General features: G+C 37.5%; 2 protein-coding genes across 2 annotated transcripts in view; both read left to right on the top strand.

Annotated features, from left to right (window-relative positions):
• The first annotated feature begins 13 nt into the window (after positions 1-13).
• On the top strand, positions 14-6,276 carry LOC133836159 (transmembrane protein 214). The gene is given in 9 exon segments (XM_062266488.1): positions 14-232; positions 306-640; positions 1,242-1,856; positions 1,916-2,269; positions 4,576-4,767; positions 4,769-4,990; positions 5,169-5,287; positions 5,833-5,914; positions 5,916-6,276. Coding segments are annotated over 9 exon segments (2,076 nt in total). The 5' UTR covers positions 14-108; the 3' UTR covers positions 5,949-6,276.
• Positions 6,277-7,201: 925 nt separating this feature from the next.
• The window catches only part of LOC133836169 (uncharacterized), a 75,364-nt gene continuing 70,496 nt past the window's right edge, over positions 7,202-12,069 (top strand). Inside the window, exon 1 of the mRNA XM_062266500.1 lies at positions 7,202-8,243. The gene's annotated coding sequence lies outside the window, so the exon portion shown is untranslated. The remainder of the gene's footprint in view (positions 8,244-12,069) is intronic.

The raw sequence follows: 12,069 nt of genomic DNA, 5'->3' as shown, positions 1-12,069 counted from the left end.
ATGATTTTGTATCGCCGGCTGCTTTGCTGCAATTGCACTGCAAACACACGCACACAAACGCGTTTTAATTGAAACCACACGTTAATTGAATTAAAGAAACGGAAAAAAATGTCGAACAATCAGTGGGAAGTGGTCGCAAAATCACGCAAACAGCGAAATTTAGAAAAGAAAGTGACGGCTCATACGGAACAAAAGCGAATTGCCGCCCAGCTGCCAAAACTCGAAGAACTCTGTAAGTCAAAAAATGGGAAACTGAAGCAAAGAAAATGTTCCCATTTTATTGTCACCATCGTTTTCAATTGCAGTGCCAACGCAGCAATATCGCAATTTGTTTGGCAACCATAATAATAACAACAACAACAAGTCGCACTCTCCGGCAAAATCAACTTCCAGCGTCGCTTCTGCATCATCGAAAAGTAAATCGCCACGCAAAAGCAACAACAATGCAAAATCGAATGCAACAGCTGGCGGAGGTGCTGGAGGTAATGGAGATGCAGCGAAGAAGCAAGCGAAACAAACGTCAACAAAGCCCAAAACTCTGGAGCAAGCAATGAAGCAAATAACACCCGATGATTTCGCAGCTCAAGTGGCGCAGGTGAAAATCAGTTGTCCGGGTTCCGAGCTGCGCTGGCTGAGCAATGTAAGTGTAGAGTTGCCACATGACAATGCTGCCAACTTGGCGCATTTATTCATCCGTCTGTCCTCATGTAAAATTAACTATAACTCGGTGAGCTAGAGTTAGAGAGCTAGAGTTACCAAATGTTGGGATCACATTTTTAAGGTTTAGAAGTATCCCTAAATTAAGTGATCGCACTCATTTATAGTTTTTTTTTTTCTTAAGTAAGTCTGTCTTTGTTACATTTATTTTTCTATCCGCCTGTCCGCTCTTTTGAATAGATACATATATGTATGTATCTCTGTGACTATAACAGCTAAAATTGTCAAATTTGATGAGATCTCTCTTTAAACTCAATAATCTTATTATATCAGATTATTGCTTTATTATTCAATCCTTTTTCATGCTACAATCCGTATGTCCGCTTATAAGAATATCTATATCTTATTGTCTATCAAATTTTCACACCATGCTTTTCAAACTAAATATTTGTATTTTAGCAAGTGATTGTCCGTTTATCCGCTTCTATGAATCTCTGCAACTAATTGATCTAAAGCTGCCGAGCATATTATCCATTAAAACTCTTTCTTAATACTCTCCATATCACCACGGATTTTCTTTGCAGATTGCCAGCTATCTGAATGGCGCCTTATCCTACGACTGTGATCCCGTGTTCTCGGGTCGCAGTGCTCAGTATCCCAGTAACTTGGCCAGCAGCGCCCTCAAGCAAACGATACTGGAGTTTCTAAGCAGTGTAGGAGAAACGAATCTGGAATACTTTTTCTACTCGCTGCTCGACAGCATGGCCACGGAGTTGAACAACGGGCAGCATGTGGCAGGCTACAAGTTTGTGCTGCAGCTTATTGGACAGCACTGGCCAAGCATTTGTTCGCATAATATGGCGAAAACGGCGCTGTTACGCAACTCGTATCAGAATCGGAGCAACATCTGCTTGAGCATCTTGTGGGCCATTGGCCAGGGTGGACATCAATCATTGACCGAGGGCGTTAAAGTCTGGCAGAATCTGATGTTGCCCAATTTGGAATTGCGCAGCTTTAGTAAATTTGTTGTGGAGCATATTGAGCGCGTGTTGCAAGCAGCTGTGGCACGCAAGACTGATGATCATTTGCTGATAAATCAGCAGGAATTTTTCTACTGTTACAATTCGTTGAATTCTACGTACAATAATCTGCCCAAGGAATTGCAGCAGAGTCTTAAACGTAGTGCGCGATTGTTGCTCGTAAGTACAAATACAGATAGACGACAGCGAAAAAACATTAATTATTATTGTATTTACAGCAACGTTATATACAAAGTCCCGTAAAGCAAGCGAATATATTTTTAACGTTGTTGCGCGAAATAAAAACGGATAGCGGCAAACAAAGCAACGAGATCGACGGCTGCATTAGCTGTTTGTTGAGCTCCGGTGGCGATGATTGCTTCAAAGTGTGGCGCATGAACTACAAGAAGCAACAGTTGCCCAGTTTGTTGCTATTGCGGGCCATTGACAATGATTGGACGGATTCCACCAAATTGCTGGCCCAATCCGAAGCTTATCATGCTTTTTTGCGAGATGTTCGTGGGCTAAACGAGGAACTGCAGTCGGCCAAACGTAAAGATATCTACGTTGATGACTTGCAGTCCGTTTTGAAGGTAAGATTATTCCAATTTTCAAATATAACGTGAAATTGCTCCATTTGGCGGTAGTGTGCTCTTTTTGCGTTACGGCGGCTCTCATTTTGCGTCAGTCCGTTCTTTTTCGCGTTTGAGCGTTTACTAGCTGGTCACACTTCTTGTGTTGGCGCAGCTGTTAGCGTGTCTACGCTTTACTATGAATGGCCTTTTGACGCCATTGTGTGTAGACGTTACGAGCTGATTGTCAGTTTATTGCAAGTCGCTGCACAACAAAAAAGTAATTTTCCATCGCTGGTCTAATTAATTTGCTGTTTTAACAAATTTGAATTGTTTTTGGGTTTCCAATTAGAATTCGCAATTGTGTTGCCAGACATTTACGTAAACAATTTGTGTAATGCAACAAATTAAATGCTGTTGCTTTTAAAGTGTGTGTACATGTGTTGGTGTGTGTGTGAAAAAGTGAAAGACGCCGTCAAAGCCGGGCGCTTAAATAATTTCTCTTTTTTGCACTAGAAGCAGGCAGCGCAAAGTGCGTTTTGAAAACGTCGGGTTTTTGTGTTAGTGTGTGTGTGTGAATTAGTGTGCATATTTTTCATACAGCGTTGCCATGCAGGCTGACCACTTTTTTTGCCGCTAATTTATGCATAAGTGTGCGTATGTGTGTTAGTCTCATATTCTTATCGCACGCAGCAGCAGCTATTTATGATCATAGAGCGTTACTTTTAACATATATTTTTTTGTTTTCTGGCATGGATGATGTGTTATAGCTGCGATTGGCTGTTCGCTGCCCCCTCCAACCTCACCGCGCCCCACCCTCATCTCTGATTGTGCGCAGCGCAGCCGGTGGTGGTGTCATTTCAATTTAGCTTTTTTCACTTCGGCTCATTTTTTTTTTCTTCTGGGCGATAACAGTGATGTGCAGCTTCTGTTTGACCGCTGCCCACGTCACTAAAAAATACCTTAGAAAAAAATGAAGCAAGGTAGACAACAACAATAAGAAGATGACGAAGAAGAAGAGTAAGAGCAGCGACGCTGGCAACAACAAGTTTCTTGGGTCTTGGCCATTTTCTTGTTGCTGCTTCAACACGTGGCGGCCTTTTTCCTCCTCAGATTTTCTTCACATCGCTTTGCTTGCTGCGTTGTCAGTTTCTCCACGTCTATATTGTTTTTGGTTTTTTTAATAAGCAAATTTTTGACAGCATCTCTATTAAAAAACAATCAACGTTCGCAGTTCATTCAACCTGTGATATGTTGTGTTCTCTATTACACACATATATTAATACAGAAGGCGTAACGCTTTAAACAAAATACATACATATGTATGTTTGTTTCAATGTATGAGGCTTATCACAGTTACACTGCAGAGCTCTCGCTCGCTCTCATGCGTTGACACACTCAGCTGATGACGCGTCACATCAGATTCGATTCTTGTCTCTGCCCTTGTGACGTATGCAGCTGCTGCTTTGGCTGCTGCTGATGTTGACGCTTTATCTTGCGCGCGCTCTTTTGCCAATCACATTATTCGTGTTTGCCGACGTGCAAATTTTGTATTTTGTTGCTGCATTTTGTTTTAATTGCCTCGCTGACCGGAGCTTGACTTTAATTGCGACTTAACGACAATTTGCTGAGCTTTCCTTAAACTCTCACTTAAGTCACCCGCTCTCTTTGTCTTTCTCTACGTCTTGGTGCGCTCAGTGCTGTCAACTTTTGCGGTGGAAAAAAGCTGGTTTTTAACGGGGAGTAAAACAAAAAAGCTAACAGTCTTTTAAGCAAAAGCGAACCAAAATAATTTGCGGCTTAAATATTAAATTATATTATGTACTTAAATTTCCGCAATATTTAAAATTTGAATAAAAAATTGCTTTGCGCAGTTTTTAAATTGATCTTCAAAAAAGGCCAGTTTCAAAAACATTGACAGCACTGGTTGCGCTCTCTCCCTTCGTGTGTGATTGTGTGTGTGCTTGTTTGTCTGGCGTCATTTACTCTTTTTTTTGCAACACAATTCAAACTACAATTGGAAACAAAAACAAAAATACATCTCATTAACGATAATTGTAATTTTTAAAACCAAAAACAGTTGAAGTGAAACAAACGCAGCTGAAAAGTTTAGTTGGAATTAAAAAAACAAAACAGAAAATCATAAATTATGGCTCAGGTTAAACCGAAACAAAGCAAACAGGGCAAACAAGCGCCTGCCGCAAAGAAGGTAACAAATCCACCATATATCACTCTCTCTCTCTCCCGCACAGCGTATTAAGCTAGGCTTTTAGCATTCGTAAGTGATTTAATCAACATCTCTCTCTCTCTATTTCTCCCCCTCGCAGACTGTGCAGGAGAAGAGCAGTGCACAACAGAAAAAGAACAAACAGAATGCGTCGCAAAAGAAGAAATGCGGATGCTGCAAATGGGCGCTGGGCAGCATTTTTATCATCGCCTTGATTGCGGGCGCCCTCTGCTACGACACCGAGACCAATGGCAAGGGCGTCTTTGAGAAATCCGCCACCGGCAAGATACTCAAAAAATGCCGGCGTGTTGCCACATGTGCAGAAGGCGTGGTATGTGACAATGGGCGCCAGTGCCCGGGGTTACAAGTGGGCCGAGGAGCATGTGCCGCCGTATGCTGAGCCGGCGTTGAAGACCGGCTGCAATCTGTGGAAGCTGGCCAGGAATGCCTGCTGCAATGCCTACACAAATGGCCTCAACTATTGGCGTCTCAAGTGGCCAGCGGTTGCCAAGTTTGTGAGTATAGAGCTGACATCATTCATTAACGGTTTGCTGCTAGAGATTTGGAAAGTTGTGTGATGTTTATTATTATGAGTGGTAAACCGGTTTAGCACTCAACACCAAACAGCAACCAGCAAACACTTCTAACCTTTTGCCTTCAACTCATGGTCTTCCCACTTCTTTTTTGTTTTAGATTGATCAATATGTGCCAGATTTGTCGAAGAAACTCGAAGCATTCGCCGCGGGAGCTAAGGATTTGGCTGTCAACAGCTACGAAAAGTCCGCCACGATCATCAAGGAGAAGGTGCTAGTGTAAGTATACTTATTGCTTTTGAAAAGCAACGAAGGGTAGCTGGATAGTGAGAAGGGTACTTGAACACCTCTTAGTAGAGATATTCTTGATTAAACAAAATATATATATCGATGTCAAACTTTCAAACTTTCGGGCATTACAATTCTTGTTTGGTTAGCGTGAAAACAATTTTTTGAAGGTATCCTGAGAATTTTCTATCGATCCAATTCCGATTATAAATCACGATTTAATATAGATCTCTGTTTGATCAAATATCTACAGCAACCACTTCACACTTTGTTCCAAAATTTGCATCTTGACAATTTCATCTCAATTTGATGAATAATTGTTATAAAACTTATATAATATTTGCAAGCTATATTGAGAATTTTATATTCTTACATAAGAAAATGTTACGAGATTATTAGAAAGAGCAAAAATCAAGTGCAGCTGTTGCAATATATTGTTAATTGTTCGCTCAAAATAGCGGAGAATTAAATGTCGTAATAAGTTCGACTTTGGTCTTCGTAATTGTTATTTTAATTGCTTTATTTTACTGTTGCAGTGGACGCTTCTCGCCGGAGAACATTAACCAGGCCCTCAATCAGACGCGCAATGCGGCACTCGAGTACTACAATCAGTTCCACAAAAAAGGTCGATGCGTATGCCAAGCTCAAATGATTTTAAGCGTCCGGCACGTTTAGCAATCATTTCGATCAGCATACAACAACAACAACAACTACAACAAACAACAGCAACAACAACAACGCGTCATAGTCAAAAAATTAGACAAAACAACCCATTGAAATGCAATTTTAGTCGAAGAGAATGTGAGCAAAAATATTATCAGCAAACAAAAAAAAAAAAACACCACTTTAATTCTCTCATGTTTTTCAACAGCAATTGTAATAACAACAACAAGAGATTGTCGTTAATGAAGAACATTTATAATTATAAACATACAATTACACTTAGTAAATTAAAAAAACGAAAAAAAAAACAACAAAAACATAATCAGCATTTAGTTGTAAAGTGAAGAAGAAGAATATGCGATACCCTGTAAATGAGCTCGCGAGCTGTTTTTGTACAAATTTTCCACAAGTTTTGGAAAAATTATCTTTTTACAATTTGTTTACAAATCCGCGTCGCGAGTTTCGCTCTACGAATTTTCTGTCCTTCAATAAACAAAATTCAGCAATTTAATTAATTTATAAATCATGCATATTTTCACAGCCAACACACTTTCAAATTTTCGAAATTATTCCAAATGCATTTTATGTTTGGGGTTCGAGACGCGCGCATCGAAGTAAATTAAGTGAAAATCAACAACAAACATTTCCAATTGCATTTCAAAAGGCAAAACAAAACAAAACAAAACGTAAAATAAAATAAAAATGTTTAAACAAAAATGATAGCTACTTAGATATTTAAAGGTTTCTTTGTAATGTTTATCATATTTAGTTTATTTGTGTGTATCGAATGAATGCAATTTTTTAAGCATTTCTCTCAAAAGACTTTCAATTACAATGTGTTTTTTAGTCAGAATATGTTTTTTAATTGAATTTCAAATTGTAATTCCAATTGTAAGCTTAACGTATTGAAGGAATTTTTGCATAAATAAACAAGAGTTGAAGAAAGATTAAAACGAACTCCGAATTGTCTCTAATTTCCCTTAACAGTAAGATTGACTGTTATTTGTATTTACATCTCTATGTAAACATGCAGCGAATGTTAGCGAAGAAATCAACCGCTGTACCTTTTGGGATATTTTTAGTACACCTTTTGTTGCAGGGGTAAACTTAACATAGCACTGTTATCAAACAGAGCTGGGGCATGCTAACAGCACAAGCTGTAATTCAGAAGGGACATTTCGACTTGCTGGTAAATAACATTTTTGAAAATTCATCCGTTCTTGAATGAGGTTAAATTGCGTTCAACCCAATACAAATTTCGTAAAGATTTCATTGTTGCTGCAAAGTGCGATGACTGAAATCTGAAAAATCTGAAGAGGTCTTTCAGGTCTAGACCCCGCTTTTGGGGTCGCGATAATGCGATAATAATTTGAACAGTGGAATTACTTTACTGATAAGGAAATACGCACTTGCGTATGACAAAGTTGTATAAATACTGCAAAGCCAAACTTATGTTATTTTAAAAATACTCACTTGCTGTTGTAAATGTGTATGTACGATTTTAGTTAAAATGGTACAGAAAATTTATTTCAAAAGGTCTTTACATTAGAATGTAGTAAAGTTAAGAACCATACTAAGCAGAGATAACCGGACAGCAGACTTAACATAACAGAGACCACTGCTTAACAGCAGCTGTAAGCAACATATTTCCCCTCTTCATAATTCGCCGCACTTGTATTTTTCGGAGTTTCGTTGCCCCGCTGCGGTGCTTCGGCAACGTCAACGTCGTGCTGCCGACGGGACATGTTTGCAATCGGCAGGCAGGCGGCCAGACAGAAAAGCTTTGCGCTTTCGTGCAGTCTCGAACGAATATCAATTCGCGACGCATGTGTTTTTTCGTGGACTGCACCGCGCGGGAAATCTGTGGTCTCAGAACAAGCGAGCTAGCGAGCGAGAATCGCGTCGTCGTACTATTCATTGTGTAGTGTTGTTGTCGTCGTGTGTTTCTGTGGTAAAGGCGGCTTTGCTGTCGTAGTTCTTGGCAAGCAGATTGCACAAATGCATTTTTGATCAGCAACAAAACGGAAAGTAGTGTGCAAGCAAATCGTTTCGTTACGATTCGATTCGATTCGATTCGATTCGATTTGTGCCAATTTTTGTGTGGTGTGAAAGTGAAAAGAAACGCAAACGAAAACGACAACGAAAACGTAAAACGTAAAGCGTAACGCAAAAGAGTGTGGCCAGCTGTTGTCGTTGTTATTGTTGTTGGAATATCGCGTAACAGATAAACAGCTGTTTTCAAGCAACAATGTATAGACAAGCAGATCTTAACTAAATTTTCCACGTAAGTAAAATAAGTTGTACAAAACACACACACACACAAGTCTAGTATTATCTATCTTATATTTAACCCATTAAGCCCCCTCATGGCAATAAAAAAGACACACTCGCATCACGTACACGGCTCATTTGACTTGCATTTCCCTTTTCCTCGCTCGCTCTCTCTATCTCTCACCCTATCTCCCTTACACTATGGAAACACCTGCTCCTCCCTCTCTTTCGCTCGCGCTATCGCAATTCTCGTGTATAAATCAAAGTAAAATATTTATTTCGCATCGGAAATGAACTCCGACAAGCGACGTGATTTAATGCTAATCGAAAATGCATTTGTTACAACTTTGGTTTTTCCAATTTTTCGCTTCAAGAAAACACACACTACTTATAGATTTTCTTTTAGTATTTTTCTATTTTTTTGATTTTTTTATTTGAGTTGGGTTATTTGTGTGCAAGTTTGTCTCAGCTGAGAAACAAACACTTGGAACTTGGATTGAAAGTTTGCTCCCCTCTCCGAAAGAAAGTAACTTTTAACTTATCTGCTTTTGATTTTGTTTCTTGCTGCTTGCCACATCAAACCGAACTTGCCACTGATGCTGATGCTGATGCTGATGAGAGCACGTGTTCAAGTCCTCTTCGCCTGGACAACTGAAACACCGAAATGTCTAACTCTGACTCCAATTTTGTCTCTTTTTCAGTCTGCTCTTCTTCTTTTTCTTTTTTTTTGCTGGTTCGCTGTTGTAAGCTGTTGAGTGATTTGTTGATTCCGTTGAGATTTTTAGTGAGTGACAAATGATGTTAGTTCTTTGGGTTAACAGTTTTTCTAGTGAATGAGTGGGTTTTATGCTTTGTTTTCTTTTTCCTCCTGCTTTAAACTTTACCGCATTTCTCACGAAATTCATGGAATTTTTTACGACTTTTTTATTTTCATATTTTTTTTGATTAGATCATCATCATATTGCGTAAAATGTTTTCCAACTGAACTTTTTAATAATAAATGCGATTTATGAATGTGTTTTTAAGCATTCGAAGTAGGTCAGCGAGCTTTGAATGTTTATTTTTTACTAAAATATAAAATTCTTTAAAATAAACTTTTCTTAAATTCGATTTATAAATGCTTTTTTCAAGTACACTAATGTAAGTTTTTCTTGTTATTACTAAAATATATATTTCTTGATTTTTTTTGTCATTTTAAATTCAAAATTTAGATTTAAATTTTTAAGATGTTATTTTAAGTCTGTAACTAATTTAATTGTGTAAATTTTAGCAGCAGATTGTTAATGACTTTTTCGTTGTTTCCCTTTTTTTGACATAAACGAGATAAAAATGATGATTGAGCGTGTTTTCTGTAATTAAATACAAGCAGTGCATGCTGAATTATACTTTATTTAGTAGCCAAAAAGTAACATGTTAAATTGCGTATACGTAATTTTTTCTATTCAATTTTTTCGCTACCAAAAAATATAATGGAATTTTGCTGATGGCGTTATTTAAACCAATTTAATTTTGCAAATTTAAAGAGCATTTCAAGAGGATTATGAATGGCATTTTGCTATGTTTTGTTTTGGTGATAAAAATAGGAAAAACACAATCATGATTGAGCAGCTTTCCTGTGGGAAGAAAAACAAACTAAGATACTGTTAAGTGGGCAAAAACTGAATACTTAAAAAAAATACGTATACGTAATATTTTGTATTATCAATTTTCACACACAAAAAGCGTCTTATTTGTATGTAAATCACAATTCCAATTCCAAGGCTCAACTCTATAGCAGCTTTTACAGGATATGCGTAGAATGTATTGTTTACAATTATCCTGATCCGCTGGCAATGTTCATAATCTTCATGTTATTCTCGTTATCCGCTGCTTTAGCTCATTTTATAATCTGACCACCTGATGCCCATCCATTTTACGTTTTGCCATTCCATTTTCTTGTTAAATTCTCGTAAGAAAAGAAAATGCAAGGAAAATATTTAAAATAACATTTTGCGATGCTCGGGAATTAATTGAGCTTTCAAAGGAATTTTTGAAGGATCTGGTAACGTGTAACATTTCCATTGATGTTTTTGCCAGCCGTTAAATTTGCTTTTGTGCGGGAGATTAACATACATATGTATATATGGATTGTATATAAGATTGTATATGTTTATGTATTTGTACAGGTTGTCATAATATTGTTAATTAATTTGAATATATGTCAAAGGTCAGGCGACAGTTTTGCTATATTTTCTTTTGGTGTTTGCTGTGTGTGTGTGGGGCATGATTAAAATGCCAAGCGGAAATTACCCACAAAAATCAGGAGTCTGTTGGAATTTTGGTTTTGTTGTTTCAAAACAATTTCGATGGCGCCGTGGTATGCGAAAAGTGGAAAACATTTTCCATAGCCGTTGGCGGTTTTCCTTGTCTTTCTCGGACCTGTTTAAAGCGTCAAGGATGCGGCGGCGCCTTGATTGTCAGCTGCCAGGACACACAGTTGAGTTGAGCTTGGCTCACCAATTAATTTAGATGCCGGGCGGAGAATAATAACAAAAGATGAGCTTGTCACTCATTAATCTTATGACCTCATAAACATCGTCAACAAAAAAAAAAGGGGGACACATGGAGAGTTCGACAGCATGTTGCAAGGACATTCGAAAGCCACCTCAACTCTCACGTGCTTTGAATTGAATTTCTGCTCATTCATTCGCCTCTTTTTCTCTCTATTTTTTCTCCTCTGTGTGTGTGTGTGTGTTTTGCTGTTTTTTCTGGTTAGCTTTTGTGGCTGCCGGACGGTTGTCCAGGTGATTAATGTGCAGACGTGGCTTGTTTAATTAACTTGTATTTATACACACACTCAAACACACACACACACACAAACACTCTCAATAATACCTTAATGGCTACACTTGTTAACCATGTGCGGAGATTTCATTTGAGCCCTGCCTTGACTCTGGGCTTTGGGGTTACGCATCAAATGAGTGTAAATGAATACGCATTCACCTGAGTTTGAGTGCACGCAAAATATGCTATTTCATTTCCAAAGCATCTAATTTAACATTATACTTACAGTTGTCATGTGTCTGTGTTTTCCTTCAATTAATGGCGTCACTTTCCCGGAATAGCTTTGCTGGTTTATTAAACACTCGAATGACAAGCGGAAAACGAGAGCTTAGCTAATTTTGTTTGATGAAAGATGTGATAAACAGCTGTTCTATAAAATAATCTCTCTTGTTTCTAGTATTATTTTTATACCCTCTACTTATGGGGTATAAGGGTATTATTAATATTATCCAACAGGAATTCTATGTAAAAGGCAAAAGAATCCTTCTTCTTCTTCTTCTTCTTCTTCTTCTTCTTCTTCTTTATGATTTGTCAGAATTTGGTTGCGATTGTGATAATATCTTAGAATTTATGCATGAAATAATTATAATTATTTTTATATTATTATTATAATTATATTAATTAATAAACTATATAAAATATTTTGTACTCCATACATTTCAGTATATTTCAGTATTTTTGGTAGATTAATCGGCATATAATTCAGTATATTTCAGTATTTTTGGTAGATTAATTTGGTACGCAATTCAATATATTTCAGTATTTTTGTAGATTAATGTGGCATACATTTCAGTATATTTAAGTATTTGTGGCATTTGGTATTTGTGGTAGATTAAATTGGTCTACTCTCCAGTATATTTCAGTATTTCTCATTGAGTAATTTGGTATACATTTCAGGTTTCAGTATTTTTTGGTAGATTAATTTTGTATTCATATCAATATATTTCAGTATTTTTTGGTTAATCAATTTAGTATAATTTCTGACTTATTTCGAATATATTTTTATACCCGCTACC

The sequence above is a fragment of the Drosophila sulfurigaster genome, chromosome 2L, assembly GCF_023558435.1.
Source record: "Drosophila sulfurigaster albostrigata strain 15112-1811.04 chromosome 2L, ASM2355843v2, whole genome shotgun sequence".
In the NCBI taxonomy this organism is placed as follows: Eukaryota; Metazoa; Arthropoda; class Insecta; order Diptera; family Drosophilidae; genus Drosophila; species Drosophila sulfurigaster.
Note: the sequence above shows the minus strand (reverse complement) of the source record. Positions and strands in the feature narration are given on the sequence as shown.